This window comes from Mycteria americana, chromosome 6 (genome assembly GCF_035582795.1).
Source record: "Mycteria americana isolate JAX WOST 10 ecotype Jacksonville Zoo and Gardens chromosome 6, USCA_MyAme_1.0, whole genome shotgun sequence".
NCBI classification, from domain to species: domain Eukaryota; kingdom Metazoa; phylum Chordata; class Aves; order Ciconiiformes; family Ciconiidae; genus Mycteria; species Mycteria americana.
Window position 1 is genome coordinate 9,489,564 of NC_134370.1, and position 26,728 is coordinate 9,516,291.

The 26,728-nt window shown below is 35.1% G+C and overlaps 1 protein-coding gene across 1 annotated transcript in view; it reads right to left on the bottom strand.

Annotated features, from left to right (window-relative positions):
* Window positions 1-26,728, bottom strand: part of ATRNL1 (attractin like 1) — a 542,236-nt gene that overhangs the window by 292,077 nt on the left and 223,431 nt on the right. Inside the window, exons 22-24 of the mRNA XM_075504052.1 lie at window positions 14,965-15,059; window positions 14,227-14,305; window positions 12,814-12,971 (exon numbers count right to left, since the gene is read on the bottom strand). Of these exons, the coding sequence (XP_075360167.1) occupies window positions 12,814-12,971; window positions 14,227-14,305; window positions 14,965-15,059 (332 nt within the window). The remainder of the gene's footprint in view (window positions 1-12,813; window positions 12,972-14,226; window positions 14,306-14,964; window positions 15,060-26,728) is intronic.

The window sequence follows — 26,728 nt, forward strand, 5'->3', positions numbered from 1 at the left end:
TGTTTTTATGATGATTAGAATTAGTGTCTACAAAAGCCACATCTCATTCTGTCTTAGGAGACTATCCAGCTGCCATTTAAGTAAAATTTTTTTCTTTAAGAAGGCAGATATAAATACAGGGCTCAAAAGGCCTATCAGCTAGATAAATACCAAAATAAACTAGCTTGTATTTATATTACATGACTTACTATTTTAAATAATGACCTCAAGGTTTATAACCATTTTCATTATTTTTAAATCCTTGGGGTTAGAGGGATTTTCAAGGAGAATGCACTGAATTGCATGCACTGAGTTCCTCGGATTGATCTTAATGTCTTCTGTAAATTCACCAAGCTCACGGTTTACCACATAGTAGTAAGTCATTAACTTTGAATGTCTTAAGGAGAGGGCAAAGAAGGGAGCTTATCACTGTCTCCAACTACCTAATGGGTGGGTTGCAGAGAAAATAGAGTCAGAGTCTTCTCAGAGGTGCACAGAAAGAGGATTAAATACAATGGACATAAACTGCAACATGAGATGCAAGGAAAAAAATTGACTGGACAAGGACCTGAGCAATCAGATCTAACTTTGAAGTTGGCCCAGCTCTGAGCAGGGGGTTGGACTGGAGACCTTCCGAGGTTCTTCCAACATAAACTATTCTGTGTTTCGCAGACTCAGAACTTCTGTATCCACAGCAAGTGAATTTTGTGCTATATCTAGATTAATTTGATGAAGAAACCCAATATGAAACACTTCCATTAGAAATAATTAATACAAAAACTTGGTTATCAGTGAAAATTAGTCATTTCTGTAAGACTCTCAAATATACACAACAGAGAATTTCTCAGACACTACCACTGGGAATAAAACAAAAATAAAATTACCTTAAATGAAAACAATTCTGAGACTGCACAGGATGGTATTACGAGACAACGGAGTAATGATGATTCTATATACATACAAACAGCTTTTATCTCACTCATTTGAGAATATCTGACAGCTTGAACCATTTTTTACTACCTGGACTGCTAGTTAATACAGCAATTTTAACAAGACTGCAATCTGTAACAATATGAGTCTTGCGTATTTTTCTTGTCACAGTAAAGAATAATAATAAAAGGAAAAGACAAGAAAGTAAAATGAGGACATCATGAAACAAGAAGTAAAAAGGAAGGAAAGAAAGGCAGAAGATTCACCTTCCCTGAGTTTTGTGTAAAGTATGTTCATCAAGGGGCAACAGAATGAAAGATAAGAACTATGAATAAAGTTCCAGTAAGACAAATAATAATGTAGGAATAGAATAACAAAATCTGTAGAGCATATTGGTCTAAAAATTCATTTTATCAACTTTCAGAATATATGTGTTCAAAAGAAGTATTCTATAACCAGCAGTTCTTACACATTTTCACAGGAGATGACTACTCTCCAATTCCTGCCTACGTAGACCGTCTCCTAACCCATTCCCAACAACATACATAGCAATACAATACAAGTAACAGAACTTCGACTCCTTCTGGATATTTTCCTGTTTATACATACAAAGAGATTGTATTAATCCTTCTGGCAAAAGCACCACTTTGAGGAACTAGAATAATACAAATTCAACATGGCACATATTAAACTTTAACTAACGTGAAATGTAATTGCAAATAGAGACTCGCATTTGTACAAATGTGTTTCTAATGCAAGGCACAGCAAGATGCTTGGATCTTTGTTTTCCAGTGTTATTTAAAGCTTTTGTCCATAACTGGCAAGAAAACAATATCATTATTAATATATTTTTATTTGACATGCTGAGGGAAGAATGTGAAAATAAGTAGTCACTTTTACCAAGCCAGGAGGCTTGGTAAAGGAGGATAAGGGAAAGGTAAAAGTAATAAAAACTGCCTTTGATAGTATAAACGTGGAATCAAAGAATGAAGATCATTCTCAAGGATGCTATTCTGGACTCAGTGACACTGAAAAACATTTGGGGTTATGGTAGATAATCGTTAAATTCCTAATGCTGTGATGAAAGAGCTATGCTAATCCCAAATGTACAGAGGAAAATACTGAATGTAGTGAAAAGGGTGGACTGGAGTCACAAGAAGAAAGAGCAGGAAAGGTGGTACTAAGGTTGGCTCTGCTTCCATCAGCAGCACAGCATGGCCCATGGGGCAGCTGCTGAAAAGCACCCTTTTTCTGCCCCCTCAAGCACATCATTACCTCTGCATCTGAAACAGATGTAATCATGCTTGGAAAAGCATATCCAGTTCTGGCATCCATAATTCCCAAGGGATACTGAAATACTGGAGGGTTCGGAGAAAAGCCACGAGAATGACAGTAAGACTGGAGAAAAACTGAAGAAAAGGTGATGGAGCACATGGTAAGTATTTACAACAACAGCACATCCTTTATAAGAGGAAGCTCTTCTTTCTAGCATAAGACTATATTTCAAGACTAGCCCGTGGAAAGCTATGCTTACCATGAATCACATGTTTTTAAACAGCGGCGATAATTAACAGTCAGAACTATTTAGTAGGAGTCTAGTGTGTATCCCATTTTTAGAAATACTTAAGCCAAGACTGCATCTTTTTTTTGAAATATATGGTCTAGTTCAAACAGCAATTAATTTGTGAAAGCCTATGCTTTACTTTATGTCTCATTTCAGATTATATGATCACAGCAGCCCCTTCTGGATTTATCATCTATGAGGTATAACACCAAGGTAGCAATGAAATCAAGTGCTTACATGAAAAAGTAATGACAAGTAACTAATGTACTTAAAGCCAGATTTTTAAAAAAGCAGATGACCTGCAAGCTCTCCACCCTCTTGTTTAATATGCTTATCTGGCTATCTGTGCCTGATAGTTGTTTGTACTGCCTCCCTGAAGGCACAGAATATGTTTGTCTAATACAGATCAAGCAGTTTGGGTTGGTCTTTTTTTGTCTGTTTCTTCAATATATATATGCAATTAGCTTCCATATAATAAAGAATTCAAGAGATTTTTAAAATGACAGCATTACACCAATTTAAAGGTCCTTAAAGCATTTCAAAATAAAAACTAACAATCAACATTTCATAATGAAAAGAAACAGAATCACAGCCCTAGCACCCTTTTGCACAGCTTAAAGAAGTGAGCATTCACACTATAATCTAACAAAGAGCACAGAAGCTCCCCAATATCTACTCAATCAGCAGCCAAGTTTGCAGGTCTGAGCTGGTCATCTTGCTAAAGAAAGAGCTTGCGATTCTGCCCAACTTCGTGTTATTCTGTCCCTGTTTCTCAAGAATGACATTTATGGACTTTGACTTCCTCACATCTTCACATTGGTTAGCTTATATGGTTATCAAACCATATAAATACTAGTTAATCCATGAGAAACCACGGAACGGCTCTGAATTTGAAAATCCTGGAGTCTCACTGACTAATATTTTCATTTTGTTATTTCATCATAGAAATTAATACATTGACCATATGGTTAAAAAATTAATACCTAGCTTTGCAAAAAATAGAGGTCTACATGAAATATCACAACAAAAATACCTTAGCAGAGGTCCCAGAGATCCATATAAGGCAACTATTTTCCATTCTCAAGGACTGTCTTTAGCAGCATATATAAAGTTTAACTCCTTGCATCTGTGACTGCAATAACTCCTACACATTAGAGTGCCATCAAAAATACTGATTCACTAAAAGAAACATTCTTAAGCATGAATGTCTGCTTAATCTAAAGTAGGACTCCTTGTGCTACGGATGCTGATGGTACCTTAGCCCACTCCTGAGAATGGTCCTGCAGATAAACAGCCTCAACTTTTGAGGCTTCAGTGCTTTTGGAAAGCTAGGAGTTAGAGAGATCTGCAAACTCAGCTGTAAGCACCTCTACAGTTTCTAGCTAGCTTGCTACAGCCTGAGGAATTAAGCTCTGAGGTCCTAAACAAAATCCCAGAGCTATATTTCCAGTCATTGATGTCAAGTTTACCTAGAGCTGGAAACTACTTTTTCCAGGGTTGCTGGCTCAGACACAGTTCACCGTGACATACCTTGTTGGTTCAGTGCTCAGAGGTCAGATTTGGAGCCTGCAATTCATGGGACAAGTGACCATGTGCTGCTGCTGAAGGACAATCATATGATGTAAATGAGCTCTGGTTTCTGTTTTTAGACAGTTATTCCAGATATCTTGTAGCTCTGAGTGACAATTCAGAGCAGCCTGATTAGCAAAAACACTTGTAACCAGAAGACCTTAGGAAGGCCAAAAGCTACTCTAACTTGAAAACCTGAAATTCCTGTTAGTGTCAGGACCACGATCATGTTGGTGAGACTGAGAAGGTTGTCATCGCTACTCAGCAGATGTGGGATTCCCTAGAAGCCTACTTCACAAACAGCTTACGTTGGAAATTTTAAGTTGATTGTGGACCACTGACATCTTGTTTATTAGGAAATGTTGAAAAACATGGATTTGGTCCAGCTTGGCACAAATCGAAATTTAAACAAAAATGAGAAACAGAAATCCTGCATGTTGTTCACATTTACCTATAAAATCCCGGTTAGAGAGGGTAACTAAGGTTTCTAGAACTGACAGTCATGATAAGTAGGATGAAAATATCTATTCCCTACCACCATCTTCCTATTTCCATTCTGATTCCCTATGAGCCAAACATTTACTTTCACATTATTCTGACTGTGGGAGCCACTGTATATGACCTTTAGAGGTTTCTGCAGTTCAACAAGGCATGGATGTTTTCTTCAGGGAGAATCTTAATCTTTGAAGGGCTTTTTCTTATTATTAAAAAAACAGGTTTCTATATCCTGTCACATGTTCCCTCCCAAAATCCCAAGATGAATAATTGATTCATTTTCCTATAGCTAAGCAAAAGTCCTGAACAAATAAAAGCTATCTTTGAGCAATATTTTCTATTTCATTCTAAATGTTCTAACTACAATTTACTTAATTAAGTAGATAAGGGAAATGGAAATTACAGAAAAAAAAAATCAATATCTACTTGCTAAACATCACAGGGAGATAATTTTTATTAGCAAATACCATATCTATACATCTCTATTGTGTTCTACAGCTACCAGTAGATGGTGCCTTGGTCTGTCTGGAAAAGAAAACCCTATACAATTGGCCCATCAGTTACAGGAGTTCTTATCTTAGACATTGAAGTTGTACACCAATTAAAACTATGCATCATTGAGGACTAATTATCTCTTAATTAGATGTTTTGGTTCCCTTAAATCATCAGCTGAACTATGAGCAGTGCTTCTGCTTTCCGAGAAATATATCAGCTATGTTAAATATTTACAGATATTCTGGTAGCTCATATGAAACCTTTTCTAAGGTGATTGGAAAAAGAAATGTACCAGTTAGAGTCATGAAATTAACATTTACATTTATTGGAGTTGTGTAGAAGTTGACACAATATGATTGGCAACCTTGTTCCGGTATGTTTTAAGACAAATGTTAACAGCTCTATCATTATTTGTTAAAGAAAAAAGGAATAATCTAATGATCAGAAAACACCTCCTCATTTTAGCAATACTTCAGGATTCACAGGAAACATTTTGGAAAATGCTATATTGGATTTGGGCAGATTAAGTTTTTTGGGAGTATTATACAGTCTTATGATTTATTCTCCACACAATTGGCCTTGCAACTACAAGGAAATAAATTACAGATATTATAGCAAGTCAGTTTTCCAAGGCAAGAACCAGTAGGTTTCTGGTATTATATTTGATTACCTCAGAAAGAAAAAAGGTAATCATAATTACTGTGAGAGTCCACATTGGGGTAGTAATTTTCAACTACATTATATACTGCAATAATTACACATGTAACAGATATACCTGTAATAATGCAACTATGACACAGAATTTTTAATAATGGTATTTAATGTGTTGAAAAACAGAATGGAGTTTAGTTTTAGAATCTAGTACTGAAAGAAATGAATCTTTACCTCCATGCTGCTGTCCCACTAACTTCAATTTTAAAATAATTTTGAATTCCTTCACTTAGTGGAGTTGTTTTTCCTAAAAAATAACTCTAGACAAAACCTCTATTTACGCTGAATCGAGAAACAATGAAAACATATTTTCATATATTTTAATCAGATATAAGAAACAAGACATAAATCTGAATCTCCAGACTTCTTTCTGTCAAACAAACTAAATGCTTCCCCTCTGCCATGCCCAGAAAGGTAATTAGATGAGCCACTTTAGCAGAATATCAAAGTGCAAATGTATTGTGAGCAGCCACATGATCTGTTACCGAAATCTCTGTTTCTTTAGATCTACATTCTCCTACTTTGCAATTGTCAGCTAATTCCTTTACTGTCCAATTTAATGCCTACGGTCAATGCATAAAGCCTGACAAAATACTAAATGCTATACTATAACCTTCCTTCAAAATCTTTTCCAAAGCACTGTAGACCACTAAATCTGTTGTTACCCGAATCACTTCTTTGCTATGTTCACATAACGAACTTGCATTTGATTTTCTCCAGTCTCGTGGTCCTACCCTCCTGCTTTTGGCCCTGCAATTTCACATCTCGCATCCTTCAGATTCTAGGATGGATATAACCTGGTGCCTAATCTGAGCACATTAAGCTCGAGTTTTGCGTCCAACTCTGTTGAGGATAGTTTTCATAGATACATGTTAATTATTATTATTATCAATCCTGACTTTAAACTATGATCAATATCGTCATCCCTATTGAAAATTGAAGCTAAGTACATATTTACATTTTAGGTTATACCTCAGTCAGCTATAAACTAACCGACCCTGTACTGCTAGATGCCTTCTTTTCCTGTTTTTCTTTTCTGTTCCAAAAGAATTTCCTGCTCCTTGCAGAATTGTAACTAAATGGTGGTTTGGTGGATTTCCCAGGTTTTTGTTCTTGGTATACTACTTCAAACGTCTTTTTACGAGGGATTTTGTATTTACTGTAAGAAAACTTGAGAGTCATTTTGGAAGCTAATGTATCCACTTCATCATCAATACCTGTTTAGTGTTTCAAGAATTATAGTGTCTTCACACATAGCTATATGCAGTTACTCAGCAGCCTCTGTGAAAACCATTAAGGCACTTAGAAATTGAATCGTTCACCGTAAATCATAGAGATTCGATTTCGGTATGCAATCACTGACAGGAGGAGGTTCTGTACAAGCACAGTACGTGTGGATAAATACACATTTTCCAAGCAAAGATTCCAGAATCATGACCTTGGCAAAATTCAGAAAGGTTTTAAAAACCATAAAGCTCCGATTTTTATTTGTTAATTTAGTAATTAGGTTTGTGCCGCTGTTGTAACTTCTAATGTCAGCGACTGACAAGTTTCACTTTTGGAGCTTTTACAACACTGTAAGTCATTCATGAATGTTAAAAATTCAAAATGAACTCCAAAACAAAAAAAGCTGAAATAAATTATGCTACACAGTAAATTTTATTACAAGGGTAGATATGCTTCTTGATTTACATTACACTCCTCCTTCAGTTGCTACAGGCAGGCTATTAACAGGGGAAAGAAAATCAATTCTGAAACAGGAGCCAGCTGAAAGAACACTAGTTTCCCCTTAAAAAAAAAAAATCCCTTGAAAATTTATATATGAAGTAGTTTTGATTATTTGTTGTGCTACATACAAATAAAATGTAAATCTTCACCATAATTCATTATTCTGTTCTGGCATACAAACTAATACAGGGTGCCAAAGACAGTTTTCCTCAGAAACAACAGTGCAGAAAAAAAAGAACCCAACAATATGCTACTAAAGCTTGCAGTAGGCTTGTTTAATGATAATTAAATTCCTTCTTTCCAACACATTTGGGCATTCTACATGTACACTAACATCATGTCTAACTTCTCTGTAACAATAATTGTTTTATGGTATGGAAATATGTAAGAGATTAACTATTCTATGATCAGAAATTAATAACAAGATTTTTTTTTTTTTTTCATTAAATACAAACCTGATTTTGCCAGGCAGTCCTTTGCTGCTGAGGATGAACTTTATAATTTAAACTGACCCTCCCAATTAAAACTCAGATACTTGTGAATCTTTCATTTACACTTTAGGGAGGAAAGGAGATAACTAGTAGAACAGTTATTATCTCCTGATACGGCTTTAAAACTGGTAGAAAATTTTGCTGCTCAGGCACAAGTTGAGATCAGACTTACAAGTCTGACAGTTGTGAAGAGATGTAGGTGCATGAAAGCAGTTGATCGGGAAGCAGGAATGCTATTGCTGTCCTTCGGGACAGAGCACATCAACTGGATAGCCAGGACAGCGTTTTAAGGGTATTTGCTTGTTTCATATGCACTTGCTACTTTTCAGAATATGAGAGCAACTGATGGAAAAAAAAGGGAAGACATCTGTTACCAGCTTCAGTGACAAAAATCCCTTGCCATAAAATTAGTTTCCTGAGACTGAAGAACATGTTGTTACTGCTGTTATTAATATTTGCATAGCTGTCAGAAGCCCAAGCTTTATGGCTGCTTATTACTTCAGGGACCACTGACCATTATTTGAGGTGCTGGCTACAGTCTGAGTTACTGCTTTTCAATAAATGTTACAGCCTTCAAATTCCATTACCAGTGGAGTCTGAATTACATCTACCCTCAAAATAAAATAAAAATGAACAGAAACAAGTTATGGGGCTTTGCCACAAATTCTGTTCAGAAATCTAGCCTATTTAAGACAACATCCTTTTCTCACGGAGTCCTATTTAACAGATACATAAGACATGGTACGCCTAAAGGGTTGGGACTGTCAAAGGCAGTCAAATGTAGGGATGGTAAGTCTGGATGATAAATCATGGCCTATCACTTGGACACTTGAACCCTCTAATAACAAAGATACTTTACACAGCCTTCCTCTGAAAAGATGCACAACCTACTGTTGCCTATGAAAGTCTGGAACAGCTAAGCTTATGGCTCTGTATTCATCCTGACTTTCCAGTCAACTCTGCATTACAGGAAATGGAGAAAAAGTGTGGTATAAACTCTTCCAATAATTCAACAGGAAAATATCCAACATTTGTGTGCCAGCGTATAACTACTACTTACTTCTGAGAAAAACTGGTAGCCATCCATGTTATGCCCAACAACAGGTCTCTTCGTGGAAACAGCTTTAAGCTGAAGGTGTCCTATATCACCATCTTTCTAATGACCCCCTATGCCACTATGTCACATTTCTGCTTCTCCTTTGGTGTCAAGGAAGAAGAGATCTTCTAGATAAATAAAATGCTTTTAGCATCAGGAAATTTAAATGCAGCATTTTCCCCTGCGGGTTGCAGAGCTCTCTTCCTGACTGAGCACCCAGCTGTGTGCCCGTAGCCATTATGGACAGAAGAAGGGTGCTGACTAATGGGAACCTAGAGCACAATTTTATAAAGAGAGCAGGACTTCATCTGAAACTGAAAATTTCCTGCATAGTTTCTATGATCGGCAAGTAATTCACTGCTATCCAGTGCTGAAGAACTTGTATTCTGAGGTCATTAGGCTCACCAGTGACAAAAATAAAATAGGTCACTGGGTAGTTGCTGGCAAAGAGTTGTCACAGACCAGCACATCTTCAGGAAATTGTTGTATGGACACAACCACCACATATCCTTTTTTCAAAGTCAGGAAATCATATTTCAAAAGAGGATATTTTGTGTTAGAATCACCAGGGATTTATTAAGAATTGGGAAAAAACCTCCAAGCTTGCTGAATAGGTAACGTATAATAAAAGCACTTGAGGAAGCAACTGTGAGCCATTGATCCAAATAAACAATCACCTGCTGGGATGTACAGTTTTTCCTTGCAGTCATGAAAATCTTGAAGAGAAGTGAATGCAAAAATAGAGATAATATAGGTGACTTTGATAGAAAATGAAACTGTCTTGTACAATGAGGAGTGCTGTTTCTTCTCCTACAGAAAATGAAATTGTAAGAGCAGTAACTACAACACCAACAGCCAAACCTTCCCAATGAAAGACACAAGTAATCTTAGCTCCAGTGCCAGCATAAGAGAAGGCACAAAAGGAGAGTAGTGAAATGCATATCAACAGCACAACTTGAAATATCAGTTACAAGGGAAGTAAGGTCACTATTTCTGCTTCCTTAGGAACTCATTTTTTATGTAATCTATTCTTGACAAGTCACAATGAATAATGTAAATACAGGAGACAGGTATTCAGATTGTATTTGAAAAATGCTAGATGTGCTGGAGTATTTAGTCCTCTACAAAGTATTGAATAACAGGCATGTGCCAAATTTCATGTTGCTATCTTACTTATTCCTATGAACGGAGTACTTCTCAAGGAAGCCACAGTAATTTCCTTAGGTCTAACAGGATTAAATAAACTTTCAGTACTGAGTTGATATAAAATATCACTACGTTTTTAACCAACACGATCTGACCAATGCAGCGTGACTGCATTAATGGTAAGGACTACAGTGCAAATAGTTCGGTGTCTAAGACCCTTTAAACATAGGCCAGCTTCCGTGATATCCAAAGCCCTGCACTAGAACACAGAGCTAACTCTCTCTAATCACCACAGAAAGGCAAAGGTGGCTAATTCAGGAAACTAATTTCTAGGCCATTTGAAAATTAATTCAGAGACCATCTAGAAGAGTTCCCCATTGCTAACCAGAACTCAAATCCATCATTAGTATCTCAACTCTCCCGAAGAGTCCTTTCACCAGCATAACAGTGACAACATTTTTGTAAGAATTATCATCCTTTAAATGGACATCGTCTAATACAGTAATAGACTGATATCAACCACTTTTGCATATTGTAAAGGTGAAACCTGGTATGCTAAGAGATGTAGATGTAGAAGATCATAAATATTAGAACTGTGAGGCAATTTAGTACTGGCCTTTGAAACTTCAGCCTCTGGATAAGGATGAACCAGTACTTCCCCCTCTCAACCCTAAGTCCTAGGAAGGCTCATATAGTTTAAAACTTTCCGTTATATACAGAATCATAAAGTTAATGTATAAAACTAAACTTGTTTTCTCTGAAAAGCTCCCTACTCCATTTAGCATTTGAAGATCTTATCTACCGCTAGAGCACCAAACGTAAGAAATCTATATAGGTAATTTGAACTTCAGATATTTCCTTGGAAAAGAACAAGTCACAGCATAAAACAGTCGAGAGTTAAATAACAATCTTGTTGATTTAGGAAGGCAAATACAGAGGACAATATTAACATCCTGAAACAGTTTCCATAATTGGACCTTAGCATTCCTTTTCCGCTGCATAAAATTGGATTGACTTCATTTCTAGACGGAAGAAATTTTTTTATGAAAACTTAGCAGGACAGGAAAGGAATACTCAGGCACCATCGTCTTTGAGACAGAGCTGTCTAGACTGATGAATTTCAATGTGTCTCAAAAATAGATACAAAAAAATCTGTGCAACCATGGCAGAAGAGAAAAAGTCTGATAAAAAAGAAAAACGAAAGAAGGGATGTAACCAATGATCAGGAATTCCCTTTATCAAGCATTAAAACATGTTGCTATTCAGGTGTTACGCTGCAGTGGAAATGGCACAGGAAGGAGCTGCAATCTGCCGACATCTGACGAAGAGTTGCACAACTTAGGAACACATCACCTTAATAACATTTGTCTTACAATGATGATATAGGCACCTGCCAATCTTAAAGGTGAAAGGAGTGTGTCGTGCATTTACAGCTTAAATTGCTTCGTGGGTTTGTTTAGGAAGGCTATTTGGCAATTGAAGTTGTTCTATCCTTAGAAAGTGGGACTGGCGAGTGTAAAAAATACCCCTAATATGAAGAGTAAAAGAAAGCAGTTAACCTTCAGGGTTTTTTATATAAAATAGTACATGCATAAATGTTAATAAGTTGCACAAATTCATCTTTCTACACTGCGTAACATACTTGCAGTTAACATTCATGTATGATTAAGAAACGCCTAGCTTTACTTAACACAGGAATAATATTTCTCTGCCAGTTTACTTAGATGACTGCTTTAATCCAGGAGGCTCCTCAGCAGATGACATTATCATATATGTACATATGAAACAGGTTCTGTATTTTATACAAATGGGGCGGGGGGGTTGTCCAGCAAAATGGAAATCTGTAGAATATTTGGAATTATGGTTAACTGCAAGTATTTTGAGTTTGTTCCGGTTTCCTGAGCAAATCACTAGGAATTATGAAATTTTATTATCGTTTTAACAATTTAATTTTTAAGAATTAATTCCGTAAGGGAGCTATAGCCAAAAGCTGGTCATCCACCTAAAGAGCTCCTTGACTGGTGCAGGGGACACAGCTTTTACAAATGCAGCTATAGTAATGGTAACTATAAATATTGCTGAAACTTCGGGGGGGGGAGCGGGGAACAAAACAAAAAACAACCATCATTGCATTGATTTTTTTGTCTGCCACTGCACAGTATCTCACTATTCCAAAAAATACTCAGTGAAATTGATTCCAGTGAAGTCAAAGAAGAATATAAATTCTAACCAAATACACTTAGTGTTAACTGAAGTTTGTAGTATTGCAATAAGATATAGACATTCAGAGGCTAAGAAAGCTAATGATTAATGGAAGATTACACACAATATTGAGGTACATACATACATATTTGTATGCCTTCTTTTATGTATACATCTAAAGGCATAAGATATATTACAGATAAACATTTATGTTCAATAATTTTAATTTCACATTTTAAAATCTACAGTCTGAAGTCTGCTTCACTGCCGAAAGCACAATTCTTATACACAGAAAATACAGCATGCAAATAATACTATTCATCTACTTTCTGTATGAGTGAAAACATGAAATTCAATGTAAAGCTAAGATGTCAACATCTTTATAAGCACAAAACAGTCATACTAACCTGTATTTTGATTGGCCAGGAGAAATTGCTGACATAGACATAGAAAGTGATGTTTGGGTTGCTCCGAAAGTTAAATTTTTCACAGGAAAAGCTATCTCTGTATTCCTTAATATTAGCCTTAGAAACAACAGGAATCTCTTCTCCAGATATTGTTCCAGCTAAAAAAACCCATATGTAGATATATATATTTATGACAAATGTTAATCATCATTAAAGGTACCAAAGTAAATTTGCATAAGAAACTTAAATTCTTGAATTACTTTTGGTGTCTTCATTCCACAATATTAATAACCCTTTATTATGGTTTACGTGGCACATCAGGTATATTTCATATACATGCAGCAAATTCACAGAAACTCTTACTCTGGTTTGAAAAGATTATGAATGAACCATAAAATTGATAGAATTTACATGAGTTTTAGAAGAAAGTAGTTATGGCCAGCTAAACAGATAATATGCTTTCCTCTGGTAATTTACATTTCATTCCAATAAAAACTCATAGGTTAATAAAGCTTGAAAGTGAATTTGTCTATATTTTACATTATTGCTGTAGAGTTTTAATTGTTCATGAAAGCTTTAATAACATACCTACTAACAAGCATGTATCATTTTTTGCAAATATATGGGGACTGCTAAGGAATAAATAGATAAATAAAGGAATAAATAAAATAAAGGAATAAATAGAATTTACTAACTATGGTGTGTTAAAATACTTCAGAATTACAGCAATGAAGAAATTAATGAGTTTATGTAAGACAAACTCTGAACTTTCTTTAAAAAGATTTTTTTTTTTTTTTTTATTTTAGTATGATTTCCTTTTAAGCATCATGCTTCTCCTTGGATGTGTTTTCATAAAGTCAATAGAACCAATTCAGAGAAACTGTCTAAATAAAGCTTTTCTTCCTTCTTCTTAAAACAAAGAAGAGTAATGGGGTTCAAAGTTGGAGAAAAATAGATAAGCAGCTCCTTTTATCAGCATACACAGAAGAACTTTATTGTTTGATATCAATGTTAAGGTTAATAATTAAATTTTTAGCTTGAACACTGAAACAAAGAAATAAAATCTCAGTCTCTGCAGGAGTTAAGGAAGCAATTTATCTTAATTAAAATCACAGCATTTCATAACACTGTCATTTTAAAAATTTAAATAGACTACAAGCTTTTCCTACCAAAGTAATTTTAATTGAATAGGAGAGAAAGTTAACATATTAATGAAGCTTTGTTCAGATTGCAAATTATCATCTGAGGTTTAAATAATATAATTAACAATGGCATAACGATAATGGCAAAAGAACACATTTGGTAAAGTTCTATTATCAAAATTAGCAACAAAGAGACAATCAGGTTAAAATAGCTTAAAGGATCATGAAATCATATGGGGGAAAAAGTCATCATACCAAAATTCACCCTCACCTGTAGAACCAATAGACCATGTAATATTGAGGTTGAAGTTGTTTGATGCATTAATTGATATATCCAAATTTTTATTTGACTGGATAAAAAAAAAGAAAATATATTGAAGTTAACAAAATATATCAGAATGTATTGAATATAACTCTATTGCACATAACTGAATATAGCCTTTTAATAGTCTTCTGGTTTTCATTTTAAAAACAAATAGAAATGGTAATAATTCAGAGCCAAAGGCAATCCTCTCTTTTGCTTCAGTAAGAACAGGGTACAAGCAAGCATATAATTATACCAGTTATCTTTTCAGATTGTGATAAAAATAATGAAATCATTTTCTTTATAAAACTAAAGAAAAAATACGTGGCAAATGGCTACATTTTAATTACAATTCAGAAATTACTTTTCTCATCTGCTAATAAAGATTTGTGTATAAAATGAATTATCTGCTTTAATTCATCTCAGGAAGATACTAAAACTTATCCATGGGATAAGTTATCCGTGGGAACAACAACAAAATAAACCAGCTGATTATTTTGGGGGGTATTAGTTGATCTAAAGTACATCTACCATTTAGAAAGTTTTCTCAATGAATGCACTGGAATAACTTTCAGTTTTCAAAAAGATTTGAAATATGTCTAATACCTTGTAGGCACTTGGCAAACCTTTAATCATGGTCAAATACAACGGAAATCTTAATCATCACTCTCCAAAACTTGTCTAAAGTTAATAACATTTTCTTACTTGTTCCGGATTTGCTATAAAGTTTATGGCAGTGTGATGGCGATCATCCTCTTGTAATAAGCTGAAGGTAAACTGGTAATCAATCAAAAGACTGTCTGTGGGCAAAACAGAATGTAAAAATAAAATAGATTCAAGTGTATACGTATTAATAAAATGTTATGCAAGCACCTAAAAATTTACCGTTCACTTTTATTTTAAAAAACATGGAGTAATCTACAAGTCAGAATTATTCACATGCATTTCACTGTTTAAGTATTTGCACTATAACATCTTGAAGCAATAAAAAAAAAAGTGAATCAGTAACAAAATAATAAAATTAAGAAAAATAATTAAGAACAGATTCTATCAGAGCAGCTATTACACATAACTTGAAATAGTCATTCTTTGTTAAGTAATTATTCCAAAATACAGTATCAAGTATTGTTAGTGTTATCAGTTCCCTAATTTTACTCTGAAATAATTATGCTAATATTCGGTTCAAAATGTATTTAAATATTTTAATTTTACAGTCATACACTTTACTTGTTATATAAATGATTTACATAGTTACCTTACTATAGCACATTTTTAACACACTATATATTATATATATAACACACTATATATAATGTTTAACACACTATATATGACATTACGTATAACACACTATAATACAATTATTAGTTTTGAAGTTTTGGAAAAAAGTTGCATCTACAGTAAAATTACATATTATGAAGGCATGATACTACAGTAAATAAGATTGCTATAATAAAGTGGCACAGTGGAATTTTGAATAGAAATTACTCGACTACCAAGCACATCCTTTCTAAATTGCCAGAATTCTAAAAGATTTTGTACGTGGCAAGCGATATAAACTTTTTGTACAAGAGAAACAAGTGGCAGTTTAGTATTGACTCAAAAAGACTGTATTGTGCTTCTCAATGACATTTGTTTTACACATTTTTCTTGCAACCTATGAAGGGAATGGAGCCTGCCAGGCAGTTCCTATTCACGGCACTTCTGTCGCTGCACAGGAACAGCACTCCCCTGCCGGCCAGCTACAGTTGGCATAGGTGCAGAAGGGAGAAAGGGCCATCCTCAGATGAGCCAAACCATGCTTAACCCTTCCCGGAAGGAGCATAAGATGATTGGGACAAGTCGGAAGACATAAGTTTTGAGCCAACCCATTGTGTTCCTGAAGTTGGAGGAATGAGATTAACCCTTCGTTGGGTCATAGCACTAGGAATGACTGAAAAGAAACATTTCTGCAGGCTGTGGTGGGTAGGGGTGGCTGGAGGGAGGATTTGTCAAGGTGAAGCAAGCTTCCAGCACCTCTGTAATGTAAGAAAAAGGTCCAGTCATCAGGGATGACTGTTGCTGCAATTCATAGAGGGTGGCATGTGGAATCCCAGCAGGCAACGTTCAGTGCAGTCAGAGAGTCAAGAATCAGCAGAGCCTTCAGAGACGTAAACGGTGGTAACAGATTAATAACCCTTGTGCAACAGTCAGTTGTGAACCAGAGGCGAGTGCGGTGGATGGATCTTGAAAGCTCTGTTACAGGGGCAGATAACTTCATATCTAACAGAATAAATCTTCTAACTCTTTGACCATTATGGTTCTACAGAGACCAAAAAATTCTTTTTTCCTCTGTCATAGGAAATAAGGAGGTACCTTGTATTCAGATTATTATTTTGTACATGCTAAAATATGGTTAGATGCAAGTCATCTTTGATGCTACATCCTAGTGAATAACTTTGAAGCCCTGTTTTGATCCCTCTCTTGATGACATTCTACTAGTCACCAACACCACACGAGCAGTGTGTTGCAAATAAAAAATATGTGATCATAAAAACAAAATCAGTAAATACAAAGAGAGTGAAAGATTAAGTCAAAGCAGGGAAAAGCTGTGTCAGCCTTTTGTTGGACTCAATAGCTTGCTTAATGCTGACAATCACTTTTTCTGCAGCAACACATCATCTGAAAAAATACGTTCTATCACATCCCATGGGAAGCCTGACATAGGAGAAAAAAAGCTACTGGTCAATGAAGCATGAATACAGCCCACTGTATTGTCTTAATACTCAAAGAAAATGGTTTGGGTTTTTTTTTTAAACACAGAGTGTGGAAAGAAAATTAGAAAATAAAGGAGTTACGTGAAAGGAATTACCATGACCTTTGAAGCTGAAAAGTCCGCTTTCTCTATTAGCCACCGCAGTTCCATTATTCAAATAAGAATAAGTTGATCTAGATGTCTTAGATAATGAGTTTTGATCAGGTATTTGCAAGCTTATGAAGGCAAAAGATGAATAAATATTAAATTAAAAGACCCCATTTATTTATTAATACTACTCTACACTTCTATAGTTATGCAAATCTAATTAATAAAATCTAATTGACTCTATTAGTAACAGTGTGCCATATCTACAAATTTAACAGTAAGACTACCATTGCACCAGAACGTATTTAAAGGTAGCAGGACAGCAAAAGATGGCAAGTAGAGATAGACCCCTATTAAAAGGATTAATAAACTGTCTAATAATCATGAGTAGCAAGGCCAAAAGGCTAGGAATAATGTATAGATATGCTAAATCTCCTGATCTGGTCAACTTGGGCTCCCACGAACTACAAATGACTGTTTTAGCATGTGTCTTTGCAAACAGAGTTATTGTAAATGTATGGTGGACAAGCACCGCAACATGCACTCCTCTGGAAATTCTGGCTACTGCAAAGGCGACAAGATGCAAGAAGCAGTGTGGACAGGCCTTCTGGACAAGGTAATGTTGATTTGCTCACAATACAGGGAAAATGACCATTTAAAAATGCCATAGTCATCTTCTAAGCCCAGATTGTGCCCTCTCAGAAATGCAGAGTATCAGCCAAAGACCAGCAGTGATATATACTTAAGATCTCACCATAAGGCAAAATTGAGAAAAGACACAGGACTCTTGTCTCCCAATTATATATGAATGAACAGCTTTTCTGCACACAAGTTTAAAAAATTTCCAAGTCATTTACTCTTAAAACAATACGGCTACTTTTTTTTCTGGGGCTTGCTCTTGTTGCTGCTGTTTTGTGGCTTTGTTTGCTTTTTAATTTACATTTTACTTGCTAAAAGCCAAGAAAATAGGAACTTGTTTTTCAAGGAATGCAGGAAAAGTCCTTACATTGATAAAAGATGTTAAACTATACAGATCCTCATAACATTACCATCTGTAACAAATCAGAAAAATACTGCCACTTTTTTTTTTTTCTGCATTTTTACCTACAATACAGTTGAAACACTGAATCATGAAAAACAGTAACAGTTGGTTATGTATGGCACCTTTTATACTCAAGATATCCCAAAGTATTTTATGGAGTTATTAATTAGTAATCACTCCATTAATAGTATCAAAGATAGTTATATATCCCACACAGTAGCCATTATCTCCTCTGTAGTACTCAGAGCCTTGAGCAATGCAACTTGTGCTATTCAAGAGGAGTTCTGAGCACCAACACACAGAACTCGCCCTGGGATTCTTCAAAGCTACCAAAGGACCTTTAATTTATGCCAAGCCAGCCCTACAAAATGGGAAGAGATGATCTTCACCAATCTATTCAGAAGGAGCACATTTCTTAGCACTAATGGACACAAATTATGAAGTGTTTATTCCAGAGACACCTGCAGTAGAGAGGGACAAATCATTAAACCTATCTTGGCCACAGAGTGGATGCTGCAAAGCAGAAATACGTAGCTCTTCATAGATAATTCTAATTCAGGGAAGATACCTAAAGTGTGTACGACTTGAATGCAGCGGAGAGCACTGCCTAATGCAGTTATATGATTCAACAGTGCAAATGAAGTCGGGTGCAAATGAAAGAGCGGACACTAAGCAAACTCTCCCTCCCATCTTTCTGAGGACTGCAAAAGTATGCTGAAAAAGTTCCACAGCTTGGAGGAAGGTTTATTTTCATAGTGAGGATACTTCTGGTTGGCCAAAACTTTGAGAAAGATTTGCCTGGACCTATTCTTAAATCGAACATCCTAAATCTCTGGAAGGCTCTAAAGCTAGATTTTATTAGAATATAAATTAGTAGAACTAATTTAAGGTTAAATTCAAGGGGAGGGTAGAAATTAAAAGGGATTGTAAAGAAGTCTTTCATCCATTTATTGTGTCCTGCTGCTGTCCGTCTCGCTCTCCTTCCTCCCTCTCTCCATCTGTTCCAGCCTATACCATAGGAGAGACTTCCCCACGTGTTGTATTCAACAGCTCCCAGGGAAAAATATCACCTCCCTCTCCTCCAGAAAGCTTCACCTTCTACAGACTGCAGCAGGCAGAACAGCTTTCCTTCCCACTGCCAAGCCCCATCCTGAACATAACCCTCAAACATAATCTATGCCAATACATTATAAGTGCACATAAACAAACTAAGCAGTTACACGGTACATCACACCGTATTTCGCAATTCATAGTGCCATTCAGCCTAGACAGCTTAGCCTGGAAATACATACAAAATTTAAATAAAATTTAGTTGTAACGCTATGATCTGTTCTGAATAGTTAAAATGTATAAATAGCCAAATGTGTAATAGCTAAATGTAGAAAAAGCTATTTAAAGTACCTTCAGTATATCCTGTTGATATATATTGTTGTGTGTATTTACAACCAGGAATTTAGAGAAGCCTCAGATTTTTACTCCACATATTTTTGTTTCTACTTTAAACCTTTAAAAAGCCACCATAAGTATTTTACCCTTTACATAAACACATGAGACTTTTCATAAGTGCTTCTCTTTATAAAGACACACAGAGAACAGATTGCTTCAATTGAAAAGAAATTCGGATCACATATACATAAAAATTTAAAAAAATCTTACTGCATTTATATTGTAGCACAGGATGACAATGAAAGCTGAAAGCACAAAATAAATACTAAACATGATCATCAAACTGCCATATAAGCAACACCTGATAAAAGCAATCTTATAATTTTCACCTGGCTGACCTATATAAACAAGATTTCAAAACTGTTTTCAAAATCTGGTGAACTCTGAAAATAAAATAAACAAATTCAAACCATAACACTTCCATAAGAGGTAGCAATCAAAATATTATCAATAGTCATTAACATCCAAAAATTAAATATACAAATTTATAGAATTATTTCAGTGAACTATAGAATAAAATGCTTGATTCTGTAGAATTACTATTGATGCACTCTGTGTTTCATTTTGGCGACTCTTTCATTTTTCTGTAAGAATTAAAAAGACCTAGAATATGAATCCCACCTTTTTTCAAAACACATTTCCTCAATCTACATTTAATTCTCAACACATTTTAAATTCACAAAGTGTCAATTAGCTATAATGATTTTCCAAAGAGACTAGGTAGTTAACTATCTCGAGCACTGCATAGACTCTTAACTATGGAAAAAATGTTAATGACATTACAGAATGACTGTTGCATTCTTTTATTTTTAAAAAAGTTAACTGAAAAAGAATTTACCTGAAACACACCATTTTTTTAACAATTACTTGCTCTTCTAAATATCCCTGATCTTTTGGAAATATGCAGAAGACAGTTTCATCTTAGTTTTGGATTGTTTCAGTAAAATATTAATAACCAGCATTTCTTTTTTTTTATGCCATCAATATCCTCCACGTTTACATTTTCCCACTCAATATGTTTGAAATAAATATTTTAAAAAAAAAAAACAAACGATACTCAGAGTTTCCCTACAGGAATGGGCAAGGGAAAGAGACAGAACCACTATCACATCACAACAGCGATAATCCCTTCCTACTTTGTGCTAGTACAAATGACTGTAAAATGTCTAGTGCGTTGTTGGCTCAGATATACAGCCCAGACCTTCATCTCAAATCTGATATAAAATACAGGTGACTCAAGTGGCAGCCACAGAGAATTTAAACAGCCACACACTGGAGCATAATCTAGAAACCCCCTGAGCTTTTATGTCCGAAGCTTCACAGGAAAAGCTCTTGAGGACTTAGAAATCTCCTACACAAACTCAGAGCCCACAGCTCAGATCTTAATTGCCCACCACACACAGTATTTGGAATCCACAGACTGGGTATTTTTGAGCCAAAGCTTCTCCAGGAGGCAGCCCAGAGCATCCCAAGCACAGCTACTACAGAGTTCAGCACAAACATCAGCCGCCACGTCACTGCGGCGTGGCCTCCTCTTCGGAGAGCTCACCAGGAAAACATGTTGCAGGCTGCCTTCTTTTTGATAGTATTAAACCCGACTCCTCCTATTTTTGCCTAGCAGGGTGTGTGCCCCTGTCGCCTTAGTGTAGGCAAGGGAGAAGCAGCCGAAGGATTCACACCAGCAGGGAAAGAAGATTCAATTTGCACACAGAGAGACAGAGACCAGAGGAAGTCAAATGAAACAGGCACTCAGCAGGGAGACGGGAGTCCTACAGGCTAATTTCTGTTCCCAGGCATGTTGCTTCATTTTGTATTAAAAGTCATTGAATAAAGTAGAAAACGAACGTTGGGAGATAAGACCACAATACCATCCTGACATCATCAACGGTCAAATATAACAAGGACTTATGGTTATTGAGTCTTTTCACATCTCTATTTTGATTTTTTCAAAACCCTTGACTGCTTTCACAGTCAAAAGGAGTCATTAAAATCAATTCAAAATGTCAGTAATGAGCGCATGTGAGAACACAACAATAATTAGGCGAAGAAAGCCATTTAATTAAATGAGGAAAATAAATTTCAAAGCAATCGTTTAATCCCAGTATTGCTGTTAATTTTCAAGAAACTGTTCTCTTTCTTTAATGAAGGCCCATGACTTTTAATATGGTTAATATGGCTTAATATGGGAGTTTTATACTCATATCCAACAAGGAACAGACCTATTCTCATACTCAAGCTTTTGTATTAAAAGAAAACTTTGTGTTTTCTAAAATGCCAGAATGTTCCCAAACAAAGGCCAGACAGAAGTCTTGATTTGAAATTCTACTTCAGTATTTGAGTGCCACAACTCTCTAAGAATACATAATTACATTGGTAACTATTTTAAAAAACATTTTTAAAAATTGGATATGTTTAGTATAAATTAGTGATAAAGTTATATACAAAAGGTATGTTAAAGAGGAATATTAAGACTGTAAAATGAAGCACTACAACCAAGGGTGCCTGTGAATTATTTTTGGGTGAGTGCTCACTTAATGGGTAGCTATTCAACATTTTGTTCTCCGTTCAGTACTCAGTGTTGGGCCCATGCCTCATTTACTACATACTACACAAACCCTTTCCTAAAGATGAAATTAATTTCTAATGTGGCTTTCTATAGTATTCATCACTATCATTTTCTAAGTTCTTCAGAGAAGTTAATGAATTTGTTACAACATTACTGTGAGATGAGCAGGCATTATTAGTCCCATTTTGTAGGACAGGAAATGAAACAAAGAGATCAAGGACAAAAACATCCATTAATCATGAGTAGCCAATCTGAAATATGTAGAGTTTGATTTTTTATAATATTTTGAATTATATAACCCTACATGTGATCATTCTTATTTTGCAGCTCCTTCCATCATTCACTGTAATTCTTTTTACTTTTACAACAAAATAGGAAAGGAACATACATTCATCTTTCCGTTACATGATCACTGATTCATCCCCCACAAACAAATTCATTCCACGCATTGTAGAGGGAAAGCTCCTTAGGAAATGGTATGTACCCGTGTTATTAAAAATTGCACAATTGTGCCCTAATAAAGAAGCATATATTAGATTATAAAGATTTGCATATATATACAAAATTTCTAAGCAACATGGCCAGCATTTGGCTCCAAAAGTTAAAGTTTAGCAAAAGTTCTAAGCCGAAAGTACTGCAATGTATGTCGGACAGCCACATGAACAGAGCATGCAACCAGACCCACTCACAACATAGCCTCATTCCCAACTACAACCTAATTATCACATTTTATAAATGTCAGGTGAGGGTCACATGATCTTTACCCAATCAATTAACAAAGTATTTTTTTCACTTTTTTTTTTCTGCTAGCTAATAATAATAATAATAAAATTATGCTGAAAACTAGTGTAATGGACATCAAAAGATGTCAGCATGTGCTTACTCAAAGGGAATCCTTATGGCCAACTTGAAATGATAATGGATGGATAATCACTAAATCTAATGGTAGCAAAGGATGAGTAACAAAAAGATGGAAAGCTTCTTCATTGACTGAAGAAATGGCTAGCCTTATGTACAACCACGTACGTATTAATAAAAACTTTTAAGACTACAGTTAAGAAAGTATACTTCAACCATTCACTTCCACCAGTAACATTATTTCAATATCTTCATTACACTAAAAGGCAAAGAGACATTTACCTGCCTTAGATGGTACATTTTCATCATAATTCTGTATTACTGAACTACAATAACTAATTTTGTGAATAGAAACCTCATAAAATAGTGCTGTTCTATTTTTACTTCTTGAAGTAACTTTTAAAGTTAGAGTAGGAACCTCCCTCACGATTGCAACATCAGACCCATCACAGTCAGTCTTCCCACATTTTTCTATTTAGGGAACTCTCTATTCACGTTGATTCTAAAATTCATACTCTCACCCCTTCATTGCACAGGCAGTTTGTCTCTCTCCTGCTCTTTCTAGCGATTGCTCTCTATTTCCAGTAAGAGTTTGTTGAGAACAGTCCTATTCATACTCCTCTCTATCAGCAAAAATGTCGCTTTTAAAACCAAGTTCCATTATCAAATGCTATAAATCATATTCATTTGTGACCAAAATAAATTCTGCTTGCATTACATCAAAGTTAGGGGGTTACCACCAAACCTATTTTCAGCCAGGATAATTATTTTGAACTTTCAAGCAGCTGCCTGATTCATTCCTCTGTCGCCTGTATCTAACAGTCATCCACTGCCTCATTTTCATTGTTATACTGAAATATGTTGGTGTCCAACATTACTTGTCCATTGTGACAAAACAAAAAGTCATTTACTGTGAAGTCTGTGCTATAAACTAGCAAAACTTGCATTTTTGCTAAATGTAATGAGAGCGGAATGAGCTTCAAGATACTCCAGCACTTACTATTTCTATGCCTTTCTCCATGTAAAGAAAGAGCATGTGAGAATGAATTTCACAGAAGTTCAAAGTTTTTAAAACACATACAGCAATAACAATTCATTGTTTCTTTTACTGTACTTAAAAAAAATGGACTAGGCTAAAAAGCCCACAAAAAGACATAGGGATTAGTGTATAATCAGAAAATTGGGTAACAATTTTATTTTAAACAGAAGTCTTTTATCTTATGAAATTTTCAGCTGCTATTTGGAAAGGTCTAAGAAGTTGTCAATTTTTATCCTAAGGAAGGGCCAGATACAGAAAAATCTGACCTGTGTTAAAATTTTGTTCAGCTAAATATTACTAATAGTCTAGTCTTACTCCATATTGACTAAAAGTTTCTGAAGATAACTGATCTCTTTCTAAGACAGATATGCACAGAGGTCGGATGAGTAATCCTTGGTTCTCTCTACTGGCTATAGAAAGTCCTAGAAGGTTAATTAAGGATGGACACATAGTTTTAAAAAGCTAGTTAGGCGAGATGCATCTCACTATAACTGTCATAGAAGTAAAGATGTAGGCACGGAAATGTTATGGTCAGCAAGAGAAGACTTGTTGCTGAGATCTAAAAACTGAGGAACATATATAATTACCTGGGTTCTTTCAAAAACACAGTCTAAAGATGATGTTCCTAAAGTTTTTAAACCATAGCCCACAGCCAGATCTCATTTTTTTCATAGATTCTTCACCGAACTCCTAACTGAAGACACTGCGGCAACTGACGGGGTTTCTGTGAACAGCTGCAGACCCTTTACATGGTCTGCCCAGGACCATGGTCCATAAGCAGAGTTTGGAAACCAATGAACTAGAGAATTATGAAAAAAATGTTAGTAAAAGAAGCAACAACAAAGAAGAGCGAGTGCATCAGTTGGCAGTTATTTAAACATCAATTTTAGAAAAAAAAGTCTAGATTTCTCCAGTGATGAAGCATTTCAAAGCTCATGGCACAGGCATTACAATTATTGAAAAATATAAGTGTTATTACTTGATAGTAAGGACTGCTCAGTAAATTAACTTTTGTTTTGTCAAATGGAAGGTCTTAATATCTTAATTCTTATTATATTCTTGAAGTGTTAGAAAAGTGGGAGAAAAGTGCAAAAAAAACCAAGAAAAAAGTATCTCATGAAAATATTATGGAATAAATTCAAATTTACCTGTACAGGAAATTTTCTTCATAATTATCTAGATGCTTCATCTGCTTTACAACACTCATATGAATATTACACTCTAACACGCAACATCATTTTGCAATATACTAGCATCAATTCTCACTAACCTGATGCTAATGTATGTCTTTTGTTATAGAGTTTATACGCGTTGAAGAGATCTCTGATTTGCTTGTTCTGACAACTGAAATGGCACATCTAAGAAACAACAACATTAATTTATTGTTTGAGTTCATATGTTATTGCCAAAGAGGGATGTTTCTTGTCATATAGTTAATGAGACCAGTCAAATTTTAATGTTATTTTAAATCTTGCTCTTTTAATGTTCAGTTTATTGTATAATGCCTACAAATAAGGTACTTTTTTTTCCTTTCAGAAATGAAGAAATTGATTTTTATTTCTAAAATGGATCAAAGCACATAAAATTACACTGGACATGGCAAAAATATAAATACTATTTTAAAAATTGTTTGTGCTTTTATACATGTATATGCTCAAGTTTTCGTATAAACTCAGAACATTCAGAAGTTATTCACATAATAACTTCTATATGGATTATTAGCAGAATTTTTGTCCTGGTTCTCAAATAATTGAGCACAGATCTCAGCAATTAAAGAAGCAACCACTGGTTGATCAGGCCTTGCAAGGAGACAGAACATGCACTTCATAAATTGAGTATAAATACAAACAGATAAGTAGGTGCCGCTGTAATATCTCAACATTTTCAAAATTCTCTTCCTTCCTTTTTCTCATTATTTAGTTGAACTTTGCTTAAGAAACCTTAAATCTACAGTACAAATGTCAGATCTTACCCCACGTTGCTTGACTCCATGTGATTTGTACAAAATACACAATGTAAATTGAAGTTGAGATGTTTCAACTTTGCTGATATTCTTTGCTGTTTCTCAAACAATTTTAACATGTTAGTTCTGAGAACTAAAATCTCTTACAGCAAATAAATCCAGAGCACTTTCAGCAAAACTGCACTTCGTACTGGACAGAAATGATGCATGTCGCACACCTCACTGCGCGGTCTCCTCTATTTTAAAGTCATGAATGGCAAGAGATACTTGTATTGTAAAAAATATGATATGCTAAATCACCATACTTGCACAACAGACAGTAAAACGCTTTTGCATTACAACTTTGAAAAGCAGATGTAACACAAGCACCTTTTCATTTAAAATACCATCAGGTATATTTAAAGTAAAATCTATTGATTTAAATGATAACATTCTCACGGCTTTTGGCTCATGTTAAGAATTCTGCAAAAAACATTGGTGGAATACTAAAATTCCAAACATTTACAAATGAGCTTACATATCTGTAATATCACCTAATCCAGCCTATGCAGCCTTGGATAGGAGGAAATACCTCAACCCTTATTAGAGGGTAAAATAGAGAGTGACAAACGAGACAAAATAAACTCAGATTCTTTTCCCTACTTCCTACAACTTTAGCTTGTAGGGCTGGCAGTTAAACACAGAAAATAATAAACTGTTCAGTTAAACTAAGC